Source organism: Cyrtonyx montezumae, unplaced genomic scaffold (genome assembly GCF_038088225.1).
Source record: "Cyrtonyx montezumae isolate F1298 unplaced genomic scaffold, pur_monq_1.0 scaffold_22, whole genome shotgun sequence".
In the NCBI taxonomy this organism is placed as follows: domain Eukaryota; kingdom Metazoa; phylum Chordata; class Aves; order Galliformes; family Odontophoridae; genus Cyrtonyx; species Cyrtonyx montezumae.
This window is the reverse complement of record NW_027071959.1, coordinates 5,110,546-5,138,535: the sequence shown is the minus strand read 5'-3', so window position 1 is coordinate 5,138,535 and position 27,990 is coordinate 5,110,546. Positions and strand designations below refer to the sequence as shown.

The following is a 27,990-nucleotide window of genomic DNA, read 5'->3' as shown; positions in this document are numbered from 1 at the left end:
CGGGGGCTGCTGGTTCAGCTGGAAACCACAGTGCTGCTGGGTGACGTTTTCCTCTCCTCCCACTGAATCAGCCTTTTATTTACCCATTGGAATGCAAAGTAACAGGACACCCTGTGAGTTTTATCTCTCTCCCCATCTTTTGTATTGCTGCCTAAGTTGCCAGACCGGATTGGAAGTTTTTGCTGCAGACATACGTGGGGTGGTTTCAGGGTAGTCTGGCAGGAATCTGGGTGGGAGGGTGCTGCTGGTGAAATTTGAATTTGGGAGTCACACTGAGAACAGAATCCTTGAGACGATGCAGTGAGGAAAACCCTTTGTCACTGACTTTGAATCTAGCCCTTCTCTGGTGTGGTTATGTGGATGGATGGTGCTTCTTTGTGGAGCTAGAATTACTGGGAACTGCCTCCACCAGAAGACGTTTCACCTGCAGGCAGCCTGCCTCCGCTCCTTGTGTAAGCAGCTACGTTTTCCTCTTTTCCCTGCATGGCATTTCCAGGGCTGGGAGCTGATGTGGAAGTATTCTGCCTGTTCAGACGGTGTTTGCTGCTCCAGCAGCTGATCTCTGTCTCCTTTGGGACTCTCCTGGGGGTAGAGCTGGCTGTGGTTTTGCTCTTGGAACTTGTGTACAATTATAACAAAGGCGGACTTGTTTCTCAAAGTTTCGGTTGTACCTAAAGCAAGTAATCTCCTTCTTCCTAAAGGTGTATTAAACCTCAGCTTTCTGCTCTCATGCTGCTGTTGTGGCCATGCAGATACAAAGAGAGGAGGCTAGGTGGAAGAGGTGACAGCCTTTATTGAATGAACTGCTATAAGTGGGCAGAAATGGAGGCTTTGTTTGTTGCTGACTGCTACCATTGCAAGTGAGTAATTTGCTTGATCTTTCTGCTTTAATTACATCTTTCTTAATAGTGGAGGTGGACTTGCTGAGTTCAGCATCCTTCAGCCAGACCAGAGAGACACGTGGAATGTCTGCTAGAGCAAAAGCACATGGCAGATTGCTTATTGAGAATGGTGCTTTGCTGTTTGGGGTCTGTACAGTGGTCATAAGGAGCAGGCTGTTGTCTACGGTGGCAACTTAGCCATTATTGCAACACAGCCACTAAATAAATCACTGTGCTTCAGCAGCAGAGAGAAGGGAATCCTATCATTCAGGGCTCTGAACTGACTGCCTTCCAGCTGTATGATATTTTATGCTCAGCATATGGATTGCTTTCTCGTATTCCCAGCAATGGTTGTATCTCCTTTTTCTAAGAGCCAACTGGGCTAATGAATTAGTTTGCAAAATGTCAGTGGCTTGAATGTCAGGAAGCACTGAGCATTTGCAGCTCTGCATGAAACCAAGAGCTGTGGATCTTTGTGAGAGACACTTTAGGCCTCAAAGAGTGAGACTGCCCTCATCAGCCACATCCTAGAGCACAGCATTTTCTTAGCTCCTGCCTGGAGTAGCTTAACTGATATGCAAAGAGGAGGATGAATTTGCAGAAACAAAGAGCAGGGGTTCAGCTCAGAGTAGCTGCTTTGTACATAGAATGCACTGTTTTTCTGGGGTATTAAATCAGATTGGAGCACATGCAGTCAGCCAGGGAGGGCAAGGCTGTAAAAGTGGAGCACTGGGCAGGGCTGGGCATCAGGAGAGCTCAGAGCAGCTCCTGACATCAGCCAGACAGGTAGTTTGAGCAGGCTGACTAACAAAGCCAACTTTTGAAGGGGAATACCTTCAATCTGTAAATAGTTCCTGCCCTGTAGTGCTCAGCGAGCAAATGGGATTCTGACGAGGGAGCCAGGAAAGCAGTGGCAGAAGCGTTTCTGTAGGAACAGAGAAGTTTTTCACCCAGAGAGAAAACAGCAGGCTCAGAGACCAGATATCATCTCTTTTTCCCCAGGGAGGCACCTGCAAAAGGGACAGGAAACTTGCACTCTGCAGGGGATGTTATAGAGCAAGGGCAAACAAAGGTAACCCAGCACGCATCTCCCTGCGGCACTGTGAATCAGCGTGAACTTCTGTTACACCAAACCGGAGCGGTGGGAGGTGTGTGTGTTGAGGTATGCAAAAAATGAGTTTCGGGGCTGGATGCAGTTGGTTTAAAGGAGGACCAGTTCAGACTCTGACTTTTTGAGGGCTATACGGCGTGGTGGTGTAGACTATCAGGTGTAACACAGCAAAGGGAAGAACTTCATCAAGAAAGATGGTATTGGTGTCTTTCATGTTGAGTGCAGGAAACCTAGAAATTAATGTCATTAGAGTCATCTTCCCAAGAGGAAAATGGTGGAGTAAAACTGTGTTAGGATTGCAGATTTTGGTGCTGAAAGTGCTCTTTTACATCTGCATCCGAGCATCCTGAAAACTCGCATCTTTTCTTCTGGTCTCTCCTTCTCATCCCTGGCAGCACCGCTTGATATGGGGCTGTGTGATCCCTGGGGGTCACTGCAGTGCAGAATTTGGATGCAGGGCTGTGTGTCATTTTGCATCTGTTCTCCCCTGGCTGGAGATGTCTTCTGCCTTAGGTGCTATAGCCTAGCAGAGAATCAGACAACGATTAATTGAAGAGACCTTTAAAGGCCATCTCTGATGGTACTTGAGAGATCTCAACGGGGGTACGGGAAGGGTGAAGGGCTGTGGTGCTATCTGAGGCATTGGGGCTGGGGTCCGTGCCGCTACCTGCGGGATCTGAGTGGGGCTGCTGGGTGGACGGAGGGGCCGTGCCTGTCCTGCAGGGGAGTGGGTTCTGAAGGGACAGGGGAAGCTCCTCCGGGCACCACAGCCGTCGGATCCGCTCCACCCCGAGCCGCGCTGCTCCGGGGCCGCTTCCTGCTTCCCGTGCACCTGAGGAGGGCCGGGCCGGAGGAGGGGCCGCGGAGCGCCGCGCCATGGCGGCCTGAGGCGGCGGCGCCGGGATGGAGCGCGGCCCCGCGGCGGCCGCCGGCGGCATGAAGTACACGGCGCCGCAGCAGGTGAGCGCCCGCCCGCGTGCTGCGGGGAGGGGGGACCGGCGAGAGCCGCCGCTTCGCGGTGCTGGGGGGGTGAAAATCGCGGCGGTGCCGCGGGTGGGGGCTGCTCCGGACCCGCGGCGTTCAGCTGTCGGTGGGCTGACACCTGGCGGCGGGACGGGCGGCTGTAACGGGTGAGGTTCGCGCCCTCCGCTCTGGGGGGCGGCGCTGTGCTGAGCGCTGGTGGTCCTCCGGGGAGAAGGATGCCGGGGATCCGCACGGCCCGCTGGTGTTACTGGGAGGGGACGGCTTCGGGTTGCACCAGGTTGGATATTGTGAACGGGTTGATCTGCGCTGCAGTGCCGCGTGGGGTGGTGGGGTCACCGTCCCTGGGGGTGCTCCTGAGCCGTGGGGATGCGGCACTGAGGGATGTGGGCACGGTGCGGTGGGGTTGGGCATCTCAGAGGTCTTCTCCAACCTGAACGGTTGTGTGATACCCGTGGGTTTTGTACATCAGCTGGATGCTCGAGCCATCCCGCTCACACTGCGGCTGAGCTGCCAGGATCGGGGACGTGCCACGTCCTTCCCCTGGGGTCTGAGCACGAGAAGAGCTGATCCGGTGTGGGTGAATGCTTTGAGGAGTTTGTTTCTGGGAGCTCAGCTGGGCTTGGTGGAGCTGGAAACATGGCGGTGGAGCCAATGGGAGTGTTTTGCAATGGCTGTGCTTCCTGCTGTGAGATTTACAGCCCGTGGGTGCAGTGCATGGGGAAGCTAATCCTCATCCTTAGAAAGGTGCAGGGCTTTTCTCAGGCAGCGCGAGCTTGGGCCAGTTTTGCTGCTCTTCTTGCCAAAGGCAAAGAGGGATAAGGAAGGCACGGCGAGGAAGAGGCTGAGGTTGATCGAGAGTGCGGAAGACCTTTGCTCTGTAAACAAGACATCACTCTGTAAAACTATTGAGGGAGCAGGGAGAGCGTTACTGAGAGCCTGACTGGGGAAACTGCGTGGGACCGAAGGCCACGCCATTCCCAACCAAGGGCTGCACGGTCTCAGCTTACAGGAGTGCTGTGATCTGTGGGCAATGTGCTCGCACAGCGACCGCAGCGGCTGAGTAAGGGTGGATCTGCTGATGGAAGGCTTTGCTTGGTAGGAGATTCTGGTATTTCCCCTGCTGTTGACCCCAAGTATTGAAATATCTTGGCCCAGGGCCACCCCGAGACTGGAAGAGCCAGTAAAGAGTGTGGGCGAAATGTAAGGATGAGCTTAGGGTGTTTGAGTGAGGTCCATCCGGAGCACGGCTGTTTGTTGGGTGATGTGAGGGTGTTTTTGTAGTTCAGACAGTACTCTGCACCAGGCACAGCATAAGAGCTGTAAATAAGCTGTTTACATCCGTGGCATGCTTTCCTGGGCTCTGGAAATGGCTGTTGGAGGGTGGAATTTCACATCTCACAGCTATATGTCAGGCAGTGTTAATTCCCACTTCTCCCCAAGGCTTTCCTTCTGAAAAGAGTGCTTACAGCTGAAACACAAATAGATGTGGTCACCCCTGTGGGCTGTGCGCTGCAATGACACAGCTGCAGTGATAAGGCTGATGCAGGGCAGCAGGCCGAGCCTGTGCTGTCCTGTGCAAACATTAACTTAGTTTCTTCTGTAATTAAGCCAAGGGAATTCAGTTTCTCTGTGACTCAGGGTGGTCACAAGACAACCGAGTGCTGTAAAGAGCCGTGTCTGAAACTGGTGTGTGACAGTTTCACTATTAAACTCGCCCTCTCTGGCTGGAAGTTGGACGGTCTGGAGGATTCTGTCCCTTATTCCCTTCTTAGTCCAGATGCCATCGTTTTATAGTGCAATTGCCCTTAATCAGGAACTACTGGAGGAAAATAAAACACTGATTAAGTTTCGACGGTGCTTTACTGCCAGTATTGGGGCAGTGCAGCATGAATATGCCTTAATGAAATGTAGTGCTTACGTTTGCCATTTCCACATCGTTCCTATCAAGAATTGGTGAGAAGATTATTCGTATAAGATATCTTTTTGGAGCAGTACCAAGGTTTTCAGCAGGCGCTGGTGCAGGAGTTGGTCTGAGCTGTATAGCTGCATTTGAGCTGCATGGTGAGGTGTGCTGCACACTGTGAGCAACGCTGCCTGCTGCTTTTAGGGTATTTTTTGTTGGGAAGCAAATTGTTTGCTCATGTGCCAGCACCACAGAACTGTTTTTAAGCATCATCTGGAAAACTTTGGGTTTTGAAAGCACAAGTTTCCATGCTCTTTCTGCGCAGCAACACACGAACCTAACATACAGTAAACCCTAAGATCTGAACTGCTCCTGCATCCTCAGTTTGCACATATAGATGCATAAGGCTCTTGTACCAACTCCAGGAGGAGCTCTGCTGCAGCACGGAGCTGGATGTGATTTAGTGCATGCTGTTTGGAGGCAGGCAATCTTCCTGAGTGGCCGTGGGAGATCTGTGAGCCCACTCCACTCATCTCCAGGGCCGGGCTGTCCCAGGTGGGGGGGCTTCCTGATGGCTTTGCTGATGGCTTTCACCCCTCTCATGGCTCTCATCCCTCTCATTTCCAGTACCACACTGCTCATGTGATAATTGTTTTAGATTTTATTGAGCAGGTGTGGCTGGAAAAGGGGAGGTGAGAACTGCCTCTTGGATACACAGGCTGGGATCTGAAGGGTGTGATTAGTTGGTAAGGGTCAGGTAATGGTCTGATGACTCTCCCTCATCTCAGAAGACCTCCCCCAGGTCCTGTCTGACTTTGCATTGCATCTCTTGGCTGTGTGGATTGGTGTCAGACAGGGAGCAGATCTGGAGCAGGGGCAGAGCCACACAGCTGCCAGCAGAGCTGGGTGACACCGTGTTGGTCCCACAGCTGCTCTTTGCTTCTGTGCAGGTCTGAGGCAGAGGAGATGGGGCTGGAAGGGAAGCAGCCGAATCCCAGATCTGTGTTGTGCTGGGCAAACAACTGCTGGTGATAAGGGACAGGTGAAACTCATGGCCAAGAGCCCAGTCGTTGTGTGGGGCAGAGTCCAGAGTGGCAGACATGGACTCCAGGTCAGAGGACGTGCCTGGGAGGGGTGCAGAGCAGTGGGGGCTGTTGGTGTGTGGGCCACACAGAGCTGTCCTGTTGGCAATGTCAGGCAAGCCTGAGGCCAGCCAGTAAGGGGGATACCAATCCCATATCAACCAGCCCTTTGTAAACATCCCAGAAATCCTCTTGCTGGGAACAGACACCTCCTGGTCTTCGTGGGAGTCCCTGCTGCAGGAGGATCTCTGCTTTCCAGTAAAGCATCTCCAGTCCAGAGTGTGCAGTGGCAGTTCCCACCCTCCCCATGTGCCTGCTGGATTTCCTGCTGACAGAATTACTCACTTCTGCATCTTCTGGTTTGTCCAGTCAGACAGATTACGGTTGCTGTCTAAAAATACGTGGCTGTTTTTCTGAGGAGTGGAGAGCTTTGCTTACGTACTGGACTTCACTCAGAGCACGTCACTGGGAGCTGCGTGCACACCTCCGAGCAGGGAGTAAATCTGCTCTCCTGAGCTTCCTCGCAGAGTCTGTACTGCAGGAGAAAGTGAGGTGTGGGAGAAGTGAGGCGCCCTCTGAAGACACGTTGAGTACAGGAGTCCCTGTCCTTGATTTGTTTGGATGAGGAATGAAGGCTTTGCAGAGATGAGAGGGACGTGCTGGAGGTGACACAGGATGCTGTGCTTCCACAGCCCGGTGCTCTGACCACAGAGCTCGAGGCTCACCTGCTGTTGGTGTGGAGATTTTTGTTCTTCTCCCTTTTTTTTGTCACTTTGGGCTGTTGCTTGCTCTTCGGGTAATTAAACACTGACTCCTCGCCATTCCTAAGGGGTATTTTGAGGGAGCCCAGGCGTGTGCTGCTGGACAAGGACTCCCTCTCATCACCTGGAGGCTTTTCAGAAGGAAGCTGTGGAGAAGGCATCCTTCCCTCTGTGCCCTGGTGATCGCAGCTCAGGATAAGCTGCTCCTGCACTGCTGCCCAGGAGCCCTGTGTGCAGTCCTGCCTCCTCATCAGTGACACACACCTTTCTGACCCTTTCACTTGCTTGGCACGTGACTTTCCTCCCAGGACTCTGCATGGCAGCAGCAGCACTCAGAAACCTCCGTGCCTACCAGAGAGCCCTGCAGTGCCTGAGGAGCGGCGAGGAGGAGCACGAGGAAGTAACTGAACGTGTGACTAACGCGGGGAGAATATCAAGGAAGGTTTTCTGTTAGGGTTTACAGAAGTTATTTCCTTGAGAGGGGTGAGAGAGTCAGACCTTGGATCGCTTCGTGCTGCCGAGTGTTTCTTGGGGAACCATGAACGAGGTGAGAGCGGGACACGCGTTCACATCTGCTCTGATTTACGTCTGCAGATGCTGTTGTGGTGAAGGGAATGCTCAGTATGTGCAAGGAAAGCAGCAGTTAGCTAAAGGAGATCTTAAGAATGGTCATCTTTCTCTCGGTTTTACTGCAATCCATGACTGTTGTTGCTTCCGATTCCTGCCTGGCTGAGGGGCATTGAGCAGCAGTGGACAGGAGCTGTTTTTCCCCAATGGGCAGGAGGGGCAGCAGCAGAGAGGACGTGTGGAGCAGAGGCTGAGCTGTGCTGTCTGGACACATGTGTCTGGTGCTAAGGTCAAACGGGTGGTTTCTGTGCTGAATGTGGGCAGGAAAGATTACTCAGAGATTGGGACAGAGCCTTGCCTGAAATCTTCCTGGCACAGTCCTGTGCATTCCCACAGTGCTTGGGGGATGCTTCAGGTCCTCTGTATTGACAAGGTACTTCTCAGGAGTCACTGGTGCTTGCCCAACCCTCAGTATGCAGTGAGTTTCCAAAGCACCTTCACACATGTCAGAGGAGGCTGGGGAGCATAATGGGGTTCATGAGGTGTGAGCACGGGAGGGGATGAGACCTGAAAAGAGAGGGCAGGGACAGAAACGTCTTTATCTCTAGGCACCAGGTGATTTCTGGCTGGTAAGGATATCAGTGGCTGCTTATGGATCTTATGCAGGAGTAGTAGTAATCATAGCAATGGTCTCCTGATTTGGCATTGTGTGTTTTCTCAGGGCAGTGATACTTTGGACAGGGTGTGAGCTGCTGTCCCAGCTGTTAGAGCAGGACGGGTTTCGTGTCGTTTTGCTGCTGCTGCTGCAGCCCTTTTATGTCACGCCTCTCATGCAAGAAGTGCAGGACCCCTCTTTCAGATGTGAAATGCCATCTGGCTGAATTCAGCCTTCCAGGGGAGTGGGTTATTAAGGCTGAGATTGAACAGCTTGTGCCCAGAGGTCGTTGCTCAGCCCACAAACAGACGCTGTGCTCCCCCTCGGAGCAGGGGCAGGACATTCTTTCTCAGCAGCCCCAGGAAAGCTGCTGCCCCGTGGACATCATTAAAGCCCTGGAGGTTGTTCTTTTGTCACAGGCTCCTGCAGATGTTGGGAGTGAATTAAATACTTTCCTTTTGCGTACAGCAGCAGCATAATGGAAATCCTGGAAGCCAAGTCCTGGGAAGGGTCGGCTCTGTGTGCAGTCCAGCAGTGGGGAAGGGGAGATGCTGGTGGGATTTGTGGCTGGGTTCTTCCCTTTGTGTGTCAGCTTGCCCCGATCTGAGGGTGGAACACACCACTCTCATTCCCTCCCTGGCTGAAGCCTGGGCTGCTGCAGGTATGTGGGCAGGAAAAGTGAAACTCCAGGGCACCAAGGGCTCACTGGCACTGCATCCTGCCCCATGCTCCCATCCTATGTGTGCAGATCTGGTGCAGGGCCCCGTGCAGTGACAGAGCCCTTCCCCTCGGTGGCCCAGCCCAGCCCAGGCTGGTGATGGCTGTGTGCTGAGGAGGCTGCTCCTCACTCCTGGGTGAGAGCTGCTCATTGTTTTGTCCCAGGTGGGGGGGGGTCTGCTCAGAGTTCATCCTTGTGTTGTATTGCTTCTGTCGGGTATTTGTTCTGAGTGAGAGATCCGGGCAGAAATGCAGGGCTGTTGCGTTGGCCCAGCAAGCACGCAGAGTGGTGCAAATGGAGGAGGAGGAAGTGGTTTGCCTTCTGTTTCAGGAGCACTATTTATAGTGTGCTGTGTCCTGTGGGGTGAGCTGGCACACAGCAGGTGTTTTGGAGGGGTGGTTTTCTGTGTTTTCATCTTCTGGAAGGCAGAGATCCTTGAGGTTCTGGGTTTGTGTTTGCCACGGTTGTGGGGTGCGTGTGGGCCCTCCCCAGCGTGTGCTGGCACTGATTGCTTTGGGTTAGGCCCAGAGGGAAACATATGCTTCCTTTTGGGGTGTGAGGAAGGAGGCACGTGTCAGCACTGCTGTCTGCGTGCAGGATCCTGCCTGGGGCAGCTATGGGGCCGCTGGCACTGAGGTGTGTGTTGTGCTCTCACTGATGCTCAGAGGCTCTGCTCTGTCTGTGGGTGCCAGACTGCTTTGCAATCTCTCGGGGAATGACCTTTCCATTGTCCTGCTGTCTCTCCCCTTGCAGGACATGAACAACCTGGAGGAAGGGGTGGAGTTCCTCCCTGCCATGAACTCCAAGAAGATGGAGAAGCGTGGCCCAAAGCGAAGGGTAGTTGTGGCCATTCTGATCATTGCTTTTCTGCTCATCTCCCTTGTCACTGGCCTCCTGGTTTGGCACTTCAAATGTGAGTGTGATGTTAAGCTAACATGGGGTGGTGGCGTGCCCTGGGATCATAACCCTGCTACTGTGCATTCAGAAGAGCTTCACTGCCAAGTGTTGATCCAGAAAGCAGGGAGCCCTTTTCTCCCCCCCTGTCCCTGGGGTTCAGCCGTGGCACAGTCCCTTCCCTGACCTTTCCCTGTGAAACATTACCTTCCAGACAGGAACGTGCCCGTGCAGAAAGTCTTCAATGGCCACCTGCGAGTTCTGAGCTGGGAATTCATTGATGCTTACGAGAACTCCAGTTCACCAGAGTTCATCATGCTGGCTAAGAAGGTGAAGAGCACGGTAAGCATTTTCTTGGATCCCTACTGCTGTTTTTTTTTTTTTTGTTCTGTGGCCACGGTGGTCCCACTTGGAGCTTGGAGCTTTCTCACTTCTCTCAACTCTTCCTGCTCATCACAAGTCATATGACTCACTTTTAAAAGGATCTTGGTGTCCCAGCTCCAGCCCATTGCCCTGTGCCATGTGGGGTCGCCTAGGCGAATCCCAGGTCTGATATTTAGGGTCAGAGAGGAGAAGCAGCTCTACAGCTGAACAGGTTTTGGGGCTGGGGACTGAGGCAGGAGCTGGCTGCAGGAGTCTGGACACTTGTCTCCTTCTTTCAGCTCTCCTTCTTCCACTCTTTGGCCCCTGCAGATTCCTGCACTCCAGGGATGCTGGGTATGTGTCCTGATTTTCCTCCAGAGGCTCGAAGCTCTATCTGTCTTTGTCCTTTCCACCCTTCTCTCTTCAAGATGTGTTGAATGTTCTTTAAACTCCTTTTAGGTGGAGGATATCTACAAGAGTCATCCAGATATTGGCCCTTACCATAAGGAAACAGTAATAACTGCATTCAGGTGAGTGTTAGGAGATGCTGTCTGAGCTGAGATTGAGAGTGTAGGAAAGCGGTTCTGGGGGTGTCACGTTGGCTGGGCTGTTGCTGATGGAGGCACCTCAGTAGTCACCCCAAGTGAAGTTGTAAAGGTTGGGCAGTGAAAGGCAACCTCAAAAGCCTTCTGCTGAGCCAGAATTTTGTTTTCTCTCAATCTGTCTCATCATGTGCTGAGGGAGATGTCTTGGGAGAATTGGATGTGGTGCGATAAGCCCTATAAACCACAGCAGCTGGTGTCTGGCAGCCTGGAAAGGGTCTTCACAGACTGACTGGGGCCTTTGCTGGACTGTAGTTTACTCTTCTTGTTATTGAGATTATCCCTTTCCTATGGGCATCCTCCAACAGCAGCTTATCACTTGACTGGCTCCCTCTTTTGATATATCAGCCCTCTCATGTCTATCCTTGCTCTGTCCCCCTAATCACCCTCCCTCACAGCGAAGGCAGTGTCATTGCCTACTACTGGTCAGAGTTCCTCGTCCCCAAGTACCGTGCAGAGAGCCTGGACAGGGCCATGGCAGACAAGCAGAGCTTGGTGCAGAGGCTGAACCCACGGCTGCGAAACCCCACGCTGAAGGTGGAGTCGGTCATCGCTTTCCGTGAGTGATGAGTCTATGTGTGGGACTGGGGAGGAGAGGGGATGTGCCAGCCACATCAGTGCTCACCCTAGAGACCTCTTCAGCCTTGTGTGCAGGGACTTTTCACAGCTCAAAGGGTGATAGCACCTCTGTTTCTTCCTGCAGCCGCCGACCCCAGCATCGCTCAGTCCGCTCGGGACAGTAAGTACAGTTCTTCAGGCTCAGTGTGATGGCCTCTGTGCATCCCCAGGTGTCTGCAGGGTGGTGATTTCCCTTTTGGGGTGAGGAAGGGCCTGAGGGGAGGTGCTCTGCCTGTGAGGCAGATTTCCTTGTGCTGCTTGGAGCTGGTTTGGGTTTGGCCAGACTTGCTGTTATCCAGCAGTGCATGGCCTGGTCTGTCCTGCAGTGCCTTTCCCCAGGCAGGGAAGGCAACACTCCAGCACATCTGCTGTCCCCTATATACCCTGCACCCACAAGAAAGCTCTCCTCCTCATTTGTCCTGATAAATCTTTTCTGTTCTCCTGGCAGATAGCTGCCTTTTTGCCCTCCATGCCAAGGAAGGGGAGATCACCAGTTTCACCACGCCGGGGTTCCCCCACAGCCCGTACCCAAATAATGCACGCTGCTACTGGACACTGAGGGCAGATGCCAACTCCATCATCAGCCTGACTTTCAGGACACTGGACTTAGAGCAGTGCACAGACAACGGTGACTACATCATGGTGTACAACTCTCTGAGCCCTGTGGAGCCCCACGCTTTGGTGAGGTGAGTGTCCCTCGGGTTTGGTGCTCCTTCTCCATGGGGAGGGGAGAGAGGGGTTCGTGTTAGCTCTGCACTGGGTCTGTGTGTGGCACTGAGTCCTGGTGGGAGGTGGCAGGCTGAAGTGCTGCTGTTGGTGGAGCTCATGTCCCTGTTCTGTGATCTGTGCTACTTGAGGCTCACTGTGCAGCTGACTGACAGATTTTGTTCCTTCCTTTGTAGGCTTTGTGGGAACTATGCCCCTTCGTACAACCTGACCTTCCTGTCCTCCCAGAACGTTATGCTCGTCACATTGATTACCAACAAGGAGGGGAGATTCCCTGGCTTTAAGGCTGAGTTCTTCCAGCTCCCAAAGATGAAAGGTGAGCGTAGACCTTGGCCCAGTTTGCCCCACCTCTCCCTACCACAAGCAGCTAAAGAGGGAAGTGCAGCTGTGACTGTGGTCAGTTGGCCAGGGATTTTTCCAGGGCTAGGAGACCTGGAAGCAAGATCCCATCTTGGCTCTGCGAGCTTGCCTTGCCCACAACTCTTGACTGCTGTAATGTTGTCCCCTGAGGAGGGGAAAATAAGAATTACATTGGGTTGGACATGCCAATGGATGTATTCAGGAAGTACCAATTGATCTCCTGAGTTCTCTCCAAGCTTTGGAACAGGAGCAGCTTTCTTCCAGGGATAATTTAAATGCAAAAGGGTGATGCATTTCCCTCCTCAGCCAGTAGACACTTACATCTTGGGAAAGCCACCATCTCTAACCTTCTTTCATCTTCCTGCTGATCTTCCAGGGTGTGGTGGGACTCTGAGAGGAGAGAGTGGCACTTTCACCACTCCGTATTACCCAGCACACTACCCACCAGTCATGGACTGTGTCTGGAACATAGAGGTAAGACACGTTCTCCCCTTAACCTTAAATATTCTGTCAGATAAACCTGCCTTTGTGGGGCAGACTGTGAACAAGCTCACAGCAGGCACTGCCTTGAGGCATAGAGTCTGAGGTGGCTAGAAGAGGTTTTAGGACTAGTGTCACAGGCTAAATGACCTCGTCTAAATGACAAGGTGAGCAGTAGTGGCTTTTTGGGAAGGTATTTCTTTTTCTGCTTGACTTCTTTCCTTTTTCAACTATCTTCTATCCTTACCCCAAACTTTTTCCCTTGTAACTTATTCCTACATGTAGTCCTTCAGCAAAGAAGCGTGCCTCTGACTCCTTCCTTTTGCAGGTTCCCTCCAAAAAGAATGTGAAGGTGCGTTTCAACATGTTCTTCGTGCTGGAGCCCGGGGTCCCAGTCAGCTCCTGCACCAAAGACTATGTGCAGATCAACAGCACGAGGTAGGTGTGGGCAGTCTGTCCGACTGTGGCTTTGGCCCTTCAAGTAAGGAGTTCTGTGGCATTCTGTGCTTTCCTTAAGCTTGCTGTGGGAGCAGGGGTGCTGGTGCTTTTTGATGAGGGATTTAATGAGGTGAGGTGGTGCTTGGATCTGACCCCGTAGCTCAGTGGCAAAAGCAGAGCCACACTCTGAGTTCTGGGCATCAGACAGAGGGTTTGTGGCATGCTGCAGCTGAAAAAGCCCCAAAGACAGGAGGTGGAGCATCACATTCTGTGCACTGTGTGCAGAAAGGCAGCTCCACGCAGAAAGGTCTGCTGTGATTTTGCTTGACTGAGTATTTTTCCATTGTTTGGGTGATTGCATCGCCTTCTCTCGTGCATTTACTTCTAAATTTACTGTTAACTCTTACACAACCTCAAAGAAACTGAACTAAAAACACAGTGTGGTACTGTGCAGGGGAAGCAAGCAGTGCCGTTTCACAACATTTTGGGCAAGAGAGCTGACCCTTCTTTCAAGAGAGGGGGTTTCAAAATCAGAATCTGTGTCTGTGGCTCCAGCTAGTTCCTGCTGTGCTCCCCGTGAAGCAGTTTCCTACCAAGCCATCAGGGGAAGGGGTCCTGGGGCTTCAGAGGCTGCAGTTGGTGGATCTGTGTTCAGACACCTTGGCTGTGTGCTCGTGCAAAGCGACCCTTTGTGCTGATGGGAGAATCAGGGATGTGAGAAGGGCTCCTCAGTGCTCATCTGTGGCTCTCCATTGGTTTTCTCCTCCATCAGGTACTGTGGGGAACGTTCCCAGTTTGTGGTGGCCAGTAGCACCAACAAGATAGCAGTGCAGTTCCACTCCGACCGTTCCTACACGGACACCGGTTTCTCTGCAGAGTACCTGTCCTATGACTCCAGTGATCGTGAGTTGAAACCTGGGGGCTGTGGGGTGGAGTTAGAAAACTGGAGGCTGTCCCCATTCTGTGCTGCCCTGTAAATTGGGAAGCATGCTTTTCTGGCGGATAGGAGCATGTCTTCTTTTCCTACAAACCAACTTGTATTCCTGTGCTCTGAGGAAGAGCTGTTTTTTACATTGGATGCTCCAGAGCGCTGGGAACTGCTGCACAGGGCACAGCTGAAGGGCTCATGTGTTGTTTTTTTCTCCTCCCTCCCAGCCTGCCCTGGCAAGTTTGCATGCAACACTGGACGCTGCATTGAGAAGAGCATGCGTTGTGATGGGTGGCTGGACTGCGTGGACGGCAGCGACGAGCGATCCTGCAGTGAGTCTGCCCTTCCTTCCTTCCTCCCTTCCTGCTCTTCATGGAAAGGTGCACTGCTGCAGGTGCCTGAGGCTGCTGTGCTGGGCTTGTTCTGACAGTGAGCCTCAGCACAGAGACCTGCTCTGCTGGGTGCTTCGTGGGGTGAGTGGGGTTGCAGAAGTGGGCAGGAGTTGCAGAGCGCATACAGAACAGCCGTGTGCTGCGTGGGATCGCTGCTTTATGCAGCAGTTTTTCTTCTTGCATTCACAGTATCTCATGTGTGTTATTGTTTGGGGTTCAAAGTTAATGAGAGAGGATGGGATTCCCTGCTTTGGGATCCTGCACTCTCCAAAGGGCACTGCAGCTCTCCAAAGAGAGAGAGCAGTAGAAATGCCATGTGTGTATGCGTTTATGTACTTGTGCCTGGTCACAAGCTGCTGCACTGTGTTCTGGTGTGCTTGAGTTCCCACTGGGGAGCAGCCCAGGTTTCCCTGCGTTGGCAGGAGTGCCAGTGGTGACTCCACAGGTACCTGTGCAGGTCTGTGCCCTGATTTCTCTCTGTTCTTTTCCAGCCTGTACCGACCAGCAGTTCAGGTGTCAGAATGGCTGGTGCAAGCCCAAGTTCTGGCTCTGTGACAACGTGAACGACTGCGGTGACAACAGCGATGAGTTGCAGTGCAGTGAGTAATTTGTGCTGTGGGCAGGAAGGGCTGAGAGCCTGAAAAAGGTGAAGGGGTGGGGGAAGCATTGGTGTTTGTTGTAGCTGCCGAGGCTTTACCTCTGTTAGGGGAGGGGGAGGTGGACACAGCCACGCAGAAGTTGCTGGGGCTGTGTGTGCTCTGCTGTTTCTCAGGAGCTGCTCTCTCCCCAGGCTGTGCAAACAACACCTTCAAGTGCAACAATGGGAAATGCATCCCCAGCACACAGAAGTGTGACAGCAAGGATGACTGCGGAGATGGCAGCGATGAGGGCACCTGCAGCAAAGGTGAGGGTGGGCTGTGGTGGGGACCTCCCTTGGGATGCTGCCTCTTATGGATGTACTCGTGGCTGGGCAGCCTGGAGTGCATTTTTGCCCACAGTGACAATGTCCCTGAGCGGGCAGAAGTGGGGAGGGGCTCTTGAACAGCATGATTTCCCCAGCACTGGGACTAATCTTTCTCCCTTTGCCTTCCTGCAGCAACCCAGTCAACAGTTGCCTGCAAGGAGTACACGTACAAATGCCGCAGCGGGGTCTGCATCAGCAAGCAGAACCCAGAGTGTGATGGGCAGCAGGACTGCGAGGACAATTCTGATGAGGACAACTGCAGTGAGTACCCGGGGTTCTGGGCTGGGCCCCTTCAATCTGCAGGTGTGGTAGAGAGAGCCCCTGGGCAACAGCTTGGATCTGGAAATGGCTGTGTTCTGCAGCCGTATGCCAAGTGCCTGCTTTGTCCAATGTATTTAGAGAGGTTTTACAGCAGCAGTGCAGGGGTTTGTCTGCACATTCACTGGTTTGGCCAGTAAATGTAGCAGATTTGTTTTTGTGCTCCAAAGCTGATGGCATCAGCCATCCCTGGTGTAGGAAGGACAGCATCCCTGGTGTAGGACTTGTGCTGTCCTGCGGGAAGGAGGGTAGTGAACAGGAGCAGGAGTATCTGAGTGCCCCTTCTCCTTCCCCACCCCAGACTGCGGGACCCGCTCCTTCATTAAGAAATCACGGATCGTTGGTGGCCTGAACTCAGATGTGGGAGAGTGGCCGTGGCAGGTCAGCCTCCACGTCAAGAGCCAGGGCCACGTCTGCGGGGCCTCCCTCATCTCGGAGACGTGGCTGGTGTCAGCAGCACACTGCTTCCTGCAGCTGCAAGGCATCAGGTAGGTGGGAGCCGGGCTATGCTTTGTGCAGCACACACACAGAGCTCGGGGCTGCCTGGTTCAGCACTGTCAGAGGGGGCTGGATGTGGGGAGGGGACCTTATAGCCAAGTGGAAGCAGAAGTTGAAGTTCAGTTTCCTTGCTGAGGTGTCACATCAGTGCCACGTGGACTTGCAGGCACTCCAGTGACTGACTGGTGGTGGGATTCGGGGTGACAGAGCGCCCAGACAGCAGCACTTCCCTTTTCAGCCACTTTCCTGCACAAGGAGGAAGATTTGTAGAGGCACTCATCAAGCAAACTTTTGAAGCCAGCAGCACATCTGTGAGCAGAGCTGGCTGCTGCCTCCACGCAGCGGGGCCTCACCCTGTGACTCCTGCAGGTACTCAGATGCCAGCCTGTGGACAGCCTACCTGGGCCTGACCAACCAGAGCAAACGCAACGATGCCAACGTGCAGACGAGGCAGATCAAGCGCATCATCTCCCACCCCTACTTCAATGACTACACCTACGACTATGATATAGCTGTGATGGAGCTGCAGAGCCCTGTCACCTTCTCCTCCGTCGTCCAGCCCATCTGCCTGCCCGATGCCACACACAGCTTCCCTGTTGGCAAGGACCTGTGGGTGACAGGGTGGGGAGCCACTGTGGAAGGAGGTGAGTGCTGCGGGGCAGCGTGTGGCTGTAGGGGAGCATGGAGGTGGCCACTCACAGCTGAAGTGGGAGTGCACACGTGGAGCTCGAGGGAAAACTATTAGGAAGAGGCAGTGGTTGTGGTGGGGACTTATTTATTAGCTGCCAGTTAATTAGTTGTTATTTGTTTGGAGCCTGAGGCCTGAGCGCAGCATACAGGTGCAGGGCTGCTGCTGGAAAGGGCCTTGTGTTTATGCTGCTCCTGGTCCTCGCAGGCAGTGGAGCCACCATCCTGCAGAAAGCAGAGATCCGGGTGATCAACCAGACCATCTGCAACCAGCTGCTGCCTGACCAGCTGACAGCACGCATGATGTGCGTGGGGATCCTGACGGGCGGCGTGGACGCGTGCCAGGTAGGCAGGCGCTGCTGTTAGCAGCAACCTGAGTTAGACAGACAGGCTCTTTGCTCAGCACTTTTTATTCTGGCACAGACACCCACAGTTCCACACTTCATAATACGCTGCACAGCGACGTGGATCCTTCTGGGTTCAGCTGATGGACAAACCAGGATGCACAGCAACAAAATCATAGGGCTGTGCTCTTACAAAGGGCTCAGCAGCTCTGAGGCCAGAGCTTTAGTTAGCAAGGCAGCATGGTTATGTAGATTTGTTGAGCTGTTTTTATTCTGGCATTGTGTCTGCTCTTGATTCGGGGACTGTAAATTGGATTGAGCAGGAAATTGTAGGACTTAGTTCATCTCAGAAACAGTTTGTTGGGTTTTTCTTCTCCAGGATTCCCTTCGATGAGGGGGAATCATTTCATACCCACTTTGTGATTTACTTAGAGTTTGTTTTAGTGATGCTGAGGTTTGTTTTTTGCACAGGGAGACTCCGGAGGGCCTCTGGTCAGTGTGGAAGACAGCGGGCGGATGTTCCTGGCCGGTGTTGTGAGCTGGGGTGATGGCTGTGCACAGAAAAACAAACCTGGGGTGTACAGCCGTGTGACAGCACTGCGGGCGTGGATCCAGCAGCAGACAGGGGTCTAGGACCATGCTCACCCCCTGGCACAGCCAGCTCCTGTACAGCACCAGGTGGGGCAGCTCTGAGGCACTGCCCCCACCGTGAGCCTCTACCTCGCTGCCCCCAGCCAAAGGCTGCTGGGTGGGCACTTCACCCTCCCACATCTCAACTTAGAAATCAATGTGTGGATGTAAGGAATTCCTCCTCTTCTATGGGTAAGCAACCATAGCTCCCACCTCAAATTTGAGTGAATGAAATTACTTAAAAAACAAACAAAGAAAAAAGAGCTGTTACCCTCCTCGGAGATCCCCCGCTGCCATCCTGTGTCCGACCTCACTTCTGTTCTCCACGTGCAATGCCATGGAAGGAGCCAAGGGCTGCAGCACTGAGGGAGAAAAGCAGAGCTGAAACATGGCATCACTGACCGGAGGGAAGCCAGGTGTCACCTTCTCCCCATGCTCAGGGTCACTGAGAGCAGCCACGCTCCAGCTGCTCTGGTCCCCAGCACCACATTGTGGCTGCATTGTGCAGGACCCATCCACACTGCAATGACTTCTTCCTCGCAGGCAGATTGCAGGGACAGGGGGCTGCTCCCACAGCTCGGCACACAGCTGCCTGCACTCTTTTTACTGTTTTAAGGAAAAAAAATACAAGAATGTGACTGCTGAATGTGATTTTTTTTCCCCTGTGTAGCCCCAGTCCTGGCCTTAGCAGAACACACTCCCAGTGAATTTAGGTAAATCTTTATCTGTAAATACATTGTTTTGTAAGACTCAATGAAGTGTGGAAATGCTGTAATAAACTGGGATATTTTATAACTCGTGGTCTGGTTTGTTCCTTGTCTAGGAAATCTGAGCATTGCAAATAGAAGTACTCTAAAACCTTTTACCCGTTCCCCTTCCCAGGAGCTGCAGCAGGCTCTGAGGTGCTGCTTTGGGTCCCCAACTCCATCCCATACAGCACAGAGCAGTGCTGACACAGGCAGCATCAAGTTCATCCTCACTTCTGCCAGCACATTTCCTTTATGCCCCAAACACATAACCAGAAACGAACTGCCATTCAGTTCTGCTGTGAGTGTGTCTAATGGAAAGCTCCTGCCCCCACCGTGGGCTCCCAGTGCCACCCGTGCCAGGAGGGGTGACAGCAAACCCTGGATAACGTCATCTGATACACAAAGGAGGGGAGAACACAGCACAAACTGCTGGCATCGCTTTGGATGTGGTTTACTGCACCTCAAGAGGAGTCTGTTCACATTGTGGTCGTGAGGGTTTGGCGAAGCAGAGCTTGAAGGGCTGGGACAGGAGCTGAGAACATGAGTGGACAGCAGATGACTCCAGCATCACCTCCACCTGGATGCACCCAGAACAAGCAGGTCCTCTGCAGTACTAAAAGATGCACCCAAAGGACCAAGGAGGTGTCAGCAACGACTCCCATGGCATCAGCAAAACAAAAAGGACATCATGCAACGCTCTGGATTACCAGATGCCCTCTGTGCCCCAAGGCAAACAGCACAGGACTACACTGAGCTCCTGCAGAAGCCATTTCTTCGTGAAAAAAAGAAAATAAACTGATAATAAAAAAAGAAAGACTAAACCAAGCTGTGCCCCCGAGCTCGGGCCCCACTAGATGTCTCTCTCAGCCAAGGCACAAAAGCTCCTGGAGCACCACCAGGAGGAGGACTGGAGAAATCCAGAGACCAAAAGGGGAGGGAGCCAAGGGGAACAAGTGCAGAGAAAAGGAAGGAGCAGGCAGCGAAGGGAAACAAGCGTAGGCAGTGCTAGATGGGGAAGAGAGCTAAGCAGTCCGTAGCAGCTGGCCTTACCTGTAAAGTAATTAAATGAGGTACTCCAGGAGGGAAAAGCGGCCCAGAGCATCCCCTCTCCCTCAGGCTGAAGGTCCAACTCGAGGAGTTTCCCCCAGGAGCCCACTTCATGCTTTTCCCAGCTCACCAGGAAACCATTTCCCCGCTGCAGCTGTTCAGATGGTTGCCTCTGAGTGGCAAGATGTCAGAGGAAACAGTCCTCCTGCTGCTCCTCGTTAATAGGAATGCAAATGGAGCTTAATTTCAACGCAGTGCATATCTGCTAAGTGTGGGATTTCGGTTCTGTTTGGAAGGAAGAACAGCTTCAAACCTGTCATCCTCTGCACGGTGTGGCCCAGTGCCTAAACCTACCACAACCCAGCAGCTCAGGCAGCAGATGGGACAGAACTTGCACTGCCCAGTACAAGTCAGAAGCTACGTACGCCCAGCTCTGGTTTGTACTCAAAGCTGGTAGGGGTGGAATACTGCTGATCCGGGGATAGAAATTCAGCAGTCACACTGAGGAATGGATGCACGAGGGGTGTGCATGAGCCAGCAGCTCAGAGGTGAAGCAGCCAGCCTTGCCCCAAGGCACACAGTCTAAGAGGGTCTGACATTTGCATCTCATTGCACTGGTTGTCTTAGAAACTGTGAGAAAAGTAAAGAGATCGGGGATCTGAATGCAACGATGGGGTAACCTCTCACCCCAGGAAGCCAACACAAACAACAGGGTCAGGGGAACAGGGAACCAAGAGGATTTCATGCTGTGGGGAGCTATTTGAATACCTATGGGGATGATGTGGGGTTAAGGAAGGGCTGCATCCTGCGGAAGCTGCCTGGAGGTCAGCACCCGGAGCAGCCAGTCCTGAAGGGGAACAGATGACATGCAGAAGGCAAGCCACCAGGAAGGCATGCCAGGTCTTTGCAAGGAACTACAGCCAGTGAATCAAAGGAAAACATCCCACACAATTGTTTGGAAAACACAGCCTGGCTGCTTCCATGGACACGTGCAACAGGAGGACCAGGTCCTCCTCTGTGCCCTGAAGAGCACGGAGCATCCTGCTCCATATCCTGCCCGGCTTGGCTGCTGCATGCTATTCCAGGCAGTTTTACACTAGGAAAAGCCTTGAGTGTCTAAAAAGCCCCCTTGGGCTCAAAGAGGATTTGATCTAGGGCACACAAAACACTTTCTCCTACTCTCCTGTGCTCTGTGTTTTTCCTAGAGGAGGCATTAAGGATCAATTCTGCCCAGAAACGCCCTGCAGAGCACCAAGCCCTTCACATCACAGCAGGAAAGCTGCACAGAAATGCTCTTTGCATCCCACCATACATACCCACATCTCACCTCACACGACTGTGCCTTCCTTACACTTATCATCCCTCTTGCAACTGAGCTTGGCAAAGTTTAGAGGAGGGGCGAACACACACAGTGCAGCCCATGGGATGGAGGCATCTCGAAGGCAGGCAAAGGGCAGACAATGTTCCAACCATGGGAAATTCACTGCAGCAAGGGCAGGTGGAAACAGCAACCCTCACATTGCCTAAGTGGAGCTGAAGGGGAGACGACAAAAAAAGCCAATAAAGCCACCAGTTATCTCTGGGCTTCAAACGACCACACACTTCTCCAGTCTTGAAACGCCCAGGAGGCACTGGGGGTCTCCAGACAGCACCACAGGAGCAGCAGCAGTCCTGCAGGTCACGGGGAGTTACTGAGCTCTAATAGTGATGGTGTACTAAGAGGATCCGGGCAGCAGCAGACTTCACTGCGAGAGTTCCAGCTACCTCTACACACACTCGTATTACCATTTGTATTATTGCTCCGCAGTCACCTCCGTGCCAGCAGGGGGACTCGCTTCACATGCCACCGTCTGCTTGTCGGTTTGTTTCCCCACCGTGCACTCTCCAGCTTGCTGAGGGGGAGAAGCAAAAACACAAAGTATACGTTAAACCCCACACAGCAGCCAAGATTTTAAGCCTTCATAGCATCCTTCAAGGCGAAGGACCTCAATCCACGCGGCAGACTTTCTGCCTTACAGTCACTCACTCTTTCCCTAGGATGGGTGTAAGCTCACTGCACTTACCAAATGCCTCCATCATCAGATTCTGCAACCAGCAGCTCCAGGCGATGCTCCTGGACTGGGGCTCCTCAGCCTGGAAGCACAGGTTCCTCAAACAAGTGTTACAGCAGGAGGGAGATACCTCTCCTCCCCTCCAGCTTTTGGGGAATGTCAAGTGACACCATCAACTGGCACAGCTGGCAGACGTCTCTGGAGAAATCCGAGGCTGAGACAGCAAAGCAGGGACAGAGGTGAGCAGAGCAGCAGGGATGCCCAGGTTTGGAAGCAGACTGACAGAGGAGGCAAGAGCTGAAAGCTCCGTGGGAGGGCTTCCCAGCAGCTGCCCCTCGACACAGAGCAGAGAAGCAAACCTGCTGTGCAGCAAACCAGAGCTCACACCTAATCTAACGCTATCCCTCTCAGAGCTCACAGTGGGAAATAAAAATGACAGCAGTCTTATAACTAAAGAGCTCACTGTCACCCACGGGGAACATGAGATGCTTTGACAAAGGCAGGTCTTGCAGTCACCTTGTTTTAACTTCAGCTGTTACATGGTTCAGCCACGGTGGCTTGGGCTTCCTCCAAAAAGAAGGGAGTCTCTTGCTGTATACTGATGACCCTAAAAAGGAAAGGGTCAGATGCCCATTTTGAAGCTGGACCAATTCTTCTGGTCCAGATCTATTCATTATCTGCCAAGGGAGGCAAGGAGCTGTGGTTCCTTCCACACACAGAGCACGGAGCTCTTCCCCTACCTTGCTCACCCCCAGAGTTTCACAGTACCCTTAGCAAGAAGGAAGCACCAGTCCTTAATTTCTGCATGATTGTAAGATCAATGAGAAAAACAAACTCAAGAAGAGACAGAACGTAAAACTGAAGCCTTACAGATCCAGACTGAGTGTTAGCAGTGGCCAGCAGAGAAATTGGCTTCATCAGTGCCACCTACTAGCACTGAGCATGTATCAGGCCTACCTATCATAGAAGATACCCACCTGTTTGATTTACAGGCTCTCACAGCACCCCAGAAGGCTTCTGATGGGACTCTGGAGGCAGATAACTGCCCCTCTGAACTGTCAGGTTCAGCACCCACAGCAGAGATGTTGGCTGCTCCTCCTGATCAATACATTTGGCAGCTTCTGCCCAGAAGAAACAGAAGCCTCTATGGAACAGGAGGGTCCAAGCTGCAGTTCAGCTGTTTCCATACCAGAAGCATTCACATTTAAGTAAGTGCAGGACTGGTAAACCCAGGGTTCAGCCCTCCAAAATGAATTTTTTTTTTGTGGCAGATGCCAGCAGTGCACAGCCGTGCCTCAGAAGAGGCCCTCTGTGGCAGCACAGTCCCTTTGTGCAAGCACTGCTGGCTACAGACACGTTAAAAGGTTCTGAGCACAAAGCAGGAGACATTTTGTAATGCCATCAGTGGAGACAGTGCCCTTCAGGGAGAAGCATTATACCTAAAGCAGCTCTGCTCCTCCGAGGAGCAGCGTCCTGCTCTGGGGTTCATTGGCACAGGTAAGATCTCTCACATCTGCTGCACTTACAGTAAGAGGGATGACAGCTTCTGCATGAAGCTTCCAGAGAAGAGCAGCATGGAGGGTTGCCGTGGAGACTGCAGTAAGCAATGTGCTGCCAGATGACTGGGTCTCATACCACAGCAGGCATCTGCCAGAAGGGTGATCTCAGCAGTGTGTGCTGCATTATCAAACATTCCTTGATGGAAAGAGTGAGTCTGTGCAAGGATCGGGTGAAGCAGGCTGCACTGAAGGTGGGTCTTTATGTTACAGTGAGCCACGTTTCTCAGGCTTTGCCATCACACAGGCAGCACAGCCATGGCTCTCATCAGAGCAGAGCAGCCTTTCCTCCCAGGAGCACAGCCCTGGGGCTGGCATGCAGCAGGGGACTGCAGACCCACTAGGCCACCCTCTGTTTCACCACATGGGATGATTCTGTGCTCACATCCCATATCTCCGGTCAACCCACAGCACAGAACGTGCCCGAGATCCTTCTGCTCAATTTGGGCAAAGCATGAAGCAGCCTCCCAGGTGAGCCCTGACAGACAACAAAGCTCCCCATCGCATGATGCATTACACTGCCACAGACTGAGTGTCTGCAATTAGTAGATTTGCTTCTAGCCCTTGCACAACCACACGTTAAACGTTTACTCGCCTCCTCTCGTACTGGCTCCCATTTGACAGTGTCTCCAAGGCCTGATCCCACTCATCCTTAGGGTAGATGTCTGCTAAATAGATTGGTTACGATGGGATAAAGCTGATATTTTAAGAACTACTTCAGCATTAGTTGAAGCATTAGTCCACAGGCAGGAGAAGCAAAGAAAGCAAACCATGGGAAAACCCTCAGCTTGTTAAGAAAAAGCAAACTTCTTGACTAAGTGCTAGGCACAGGGAAAGCCAAAGAGTAAAGAACAGCTATTACCACGCATTCACTTCGCCTTTTAGTTCAACATCCCAAGGGTAATCTTCCTCACTTCCACCATTTGAAGCTACTCTTACGTGCTACAGAAGAAAACTTCCCACAGATCTCTAACTTCCAGAGAGACCAACAGGTCATGGTACTCACATTACCCGAACTGTCAGTGCTTGTCAGTCCTTGAGACAGCTGTCACCACGGCAGCATCGTGATGTTCTCCTGTCCAAAGCCTTTTTGTTTCAGGACAAACATCGGATGCAGAAAGAGTTAACCAGAACTCCAATAACACAGTGAGCATTAACCCACTGTAGCTTCATGTCCTCTTCCACTGTGGAATCTGGGAGAGGAACAGATCAGGTGGAGAATGAGGAAAAGATTTCTCATAGTGAAAATCCACCAGGCCTCCCAAGGGAAGCAAAGTAAAAAAAAAGCTCTGATGCTTGAGTCACTTAAAACTGGAGCAAGTACAGGAAAATCCAGTGGAAGGGAACAAGCCTTCCCCATTGTGGGGAAAATGGAGAAGCTGGATGACCTCAGATATTTCCCATCTCCAGTTTATGTGGTTCCAGAAACATGAAGGCAACAGTTGACACAGTACAGAACAGGTAAGTGAGATGAGTAATTGCTGCTATCAACCTACCACAGGATGAGCCAACCCAATCAACACAGCTCACACAACAGCAGGGAGGACCCGGGGACCACGCTCAGCTTGAGGTGAGGAGCAGAAATGTCAGCATCCATAGGAAAGCCTACACCCTGCGCGACAGCCAGGGCACGGCAGCTGCTTTTGATGTGTGTCAATATTGACTGGCAAACCTCCAAGATAAAACCCTTCAGACAAACGTTATCCGACAATAAATTCACACTTTGTATAGTGCGAGCGTGAAGCTTAAGTGTTTTCAGACAGATCCTTTGAGTTACTCATGATGCCAATGGCCTCAAGAGAGCTAATAGTCAAAGAAATATACCCAGCAACAGTGTACAGAATACCTCTGGCTTCATTGTTTAAGAGCCACCTGCTTCAGGACCTATTACCAGCTGGGGAGAGGAAGAAAACTGCCCTAGGAAAAGCCCCTTCCTTGATTATCATCAGCCTCTCACACACTTTGCAAACAACTGGTGTTGATGCCTGGAAGACACTGACTGATGGCAAACCCCAGCAAGCACAAGTTAACTCTGACCACGGTTCAGCCTGAGACCTGCACTGTCTGACCACAGCATCCCCCAGTATGCCAGCAGAGAGACTCGAGGCCATCAGCTCTGAGTCCACCAGGATCTCTGCAAGGCAGCAATTACCCATGCAAGGACACTTGCCCTTGACAGCAGCTTGGCAGAGCAGTGAGGAGGGCTATTAGATTGCAGCTCCAGCAGAGTGCCAGCGTGCTTGCTGAAACACAGCATTTGCACTATGATGAATTCCGATTTTGAGATAATTTATAGCCTCAGAAAATAAACAGGCTTATGGCTGTTTAAACACTGTATATACAAGAGCTCTGGGCAAGCACACTGAGGAACAGAATAGTCGTCTGAGCTGGGAAACAGACAGCAGAAGAAAGCAAGTGAAATTCAAAGTACTTCCCATCAGCAATGAGATGTTTCCTCTCTCAAAACCAAACTGACCTCTGAACACAGTTCTTGCTCACCCTTCTCCTCGTATCTGTGTGTAAGATCAAAACATTCTGTGGAGTGATTCCTCCTTGCCCTGCCTGATCCCAGTCGCTGTACCTGAGCTCACACCAGTGATGCTCCATCTGTCTGGGCAACTGCTTTATAAACAAACATGAGGGAAGTTGCATGAACCTGCTGCTCCAAGAACAAAGGAGACCGTTAGGAGCGGGAGGAACCAACCTGGAAAAAAGCAACCAGAAGATAAACTCCAGGGAAGAGCCAGCCCACAGATGCTGAGCCACAGCAACCCTCCGGACAGTGGAATTACTGTGGACAATACAAGGGGCTGGATATTCCCTAACAGTCATGGGATGAGAGGAAAAGGAAAATTTTAGCTGCCTACCAAGGACTGCTCTCAAGAAGACAGCTCAGATGAGTCTCTTCTTCCAGGGAAGGGACAGAATGTTCTCCCTGCAACCAGCTTATCCCTGTGTGCTGCAGTGGGGTGATACAGGAGCAGCCCTGCCAGGAGCACAGAGGAGATGAACTCACTCTCTCCCCCATGTGCTTGTTCCTATAGATCAAGCCACTCAGAACATCCATCCCATGTTTTGGTCGTGCCTATGGGTCTACTTGGCTTGCTGCTCTGCATAAATTAAGAGCAAGGAAAGGGAAATAGCTGAACACAGCCAAGCCACTGTATGGGGCCAGAAACCTTGCCACTCTTGGACAGCAAATTCTCACTCCAAGCAATGCTGTTAACAAGGTCAGAGCAGAGAGCCACAGCATTTGCTGGTGGGTTTGTGGCAGCTAGGCCAGGTACAGGGTCAACACAAAGAGAGCTCAGCAGGAGGAAGCTCGAAAGGGGTTTCAGCCATACGTTACACCGTGGCTGATGCACAGCATGAGGGAGAGAAAACAGCACCCACCAGAGCCAGAGATGAGCGAGAAGACGGTCTGTCCTTACAGGATGTGAATAGCCTCTAACATAATGGTAGAGGAGACTCTTGGACAAAAGACTGCTTATAAAGCTGCCTGACACTGCCTTACCTCGTGCCTATACATGCACATCTATATTTGAGCCAACTGGAAGTCCCGTGCCTGTGTTAATTAGGCACCAAGTTAACACTAAAGGATCTTGCATCTTAGCTGAGTTCACTGCTGCTACAGGGTGCCAGTTCATACCTGGTTTGTCTCCAGAAGTCTCTGAGTATGGGCAAAATGAACACGCTCCTACCTGCAAAATACCAGAGACACTCAGACAGAAGCAGGTCAGGTTCAGAGTGAAGTCAGGAGCTCCAGGGATATCATCTCAGTCTCCCAAATGTTAATTCCACATTACCCTGGAGCACATTGCTTGCAGTGTGATGAACCACGGCATCAAGCAACAGCGAATTACCTAAAGTCACAGAACAGAGGAGACAAAACAACACCAACCAACCCTCAAATTTGCTAAGGCTTCATCTTAGCTCTGACCCAGAGCACCATCAGAACAGCTAACAGTTGGCAGTCACTTGCAGGTGGCACACAGAGCACCCAGAGACCTCTGTCAGATGCTCACAGAGAGGCTCAGCACGCTTCCAAAATCTTTCCACCAGATCTAGGCTTGCTCACAGGCGTGGGTGTTACTGAGAATCGCTGCTGCTGGGAAGAATTGTTCAGCAAACACACTTTGAACAGGATCCATACAGAAGAGGTTTGTATTTCCTGAATGGAAACGAAACCCCTTTATATAGGCTGGATTGGAGATTCAATGGCCAAACTGTTCCCTTCAGACCTTATTTTCTTTGGATCTTGAGTATACCCCACATGAGACATCTGGCAAAGGGCTCACAGGATACAGTTTGCTTTGGCACTAGCTGGGTTTGGAGCTCACAATGTTTAAATAGGATTTTATGAATTGAACAGTCTTGCTCTCTTCTGTAATGCTTCAAATTAAGGTTTCCACATATGCCTTTAATAGAGATTCACTAAGACACTTATTGCACGTTAAATAAACATCACTCAGTGAAACAGAACACCCTCATTGAAGGATTAACAAACATACAATTCAGACAGGCTGCTGCAGCTGTTAAACCTCAAATACAACTTCAATGTCATAATCAGTCATTTTATTAAGATAATAACTGCCCTGTTAATGCTAATTAAGTGACTAATGCCTTCACAGTCCCGTGATGCTGTTCACTGATAACCCCTGAAATAGATGCAGTAGCCCACTC

General features: G+C 52.0%; 1 protein-coding gene across 6 annotated transcripts; it reads left to right on the top strand.

Annotated features, from left to right (window-relative positions):
* The first annotated feature begins 28 nt into the window (after positions 1–28).
* Positions 29–18,127, top strand: ST14 (ST14 transmembrane serine protease matriptase). 6 transcript variants are annotated; one of them, XM_065738531.1, is made up of 19 exons: positions 29–113; positions 9,416–9,575; positions 9,771–9,898; positions 10,379–10,449; positions 10,920–11,080; positions 11,225–11,260; positions 11,588–11,825; positions 12,042–12,181; positions 12,602–12,699; positions 13,034–13,143; positions 13,916–14,046; positions 14,299–14,403; positions 14,955–15,062; positions 15,254–15,367; positions 15,560–15,688; positions 16,047–16,233; positions 16,613–16,887; positions 17,139–17,275; positions 17,746–18,127. In XM_065738531.1, the coding sequence occupies exons 2-19, from the start codon at positions 9,419–9,421 to the stop codon at positions 17,905–17,907; spliced, it is 2,487 nt and encodes an 828-aa protein (XP_065594603.1). In that variant the 5' UTR covers positions 29–113; positions 9,416–9,418; the 3' UTR covers positions 17,908–18,127. The 6 variants fall into 6 exon arrangements, with proteins under 6 accessions (XP_065594603.1, XP_065594604.1, XP_065594605.1 ...); XM_065738532.1 differs by lacking the exon at positions 29–113 and adding an exon at positions 373–452; XM_065738533.1 differs by lacking the exon at positions 29–113 and adding an exon at positions 841–860.
* The last annotated feature ends 9,863 nt before the right edge of the window (positions 18,128–27,990 follow it).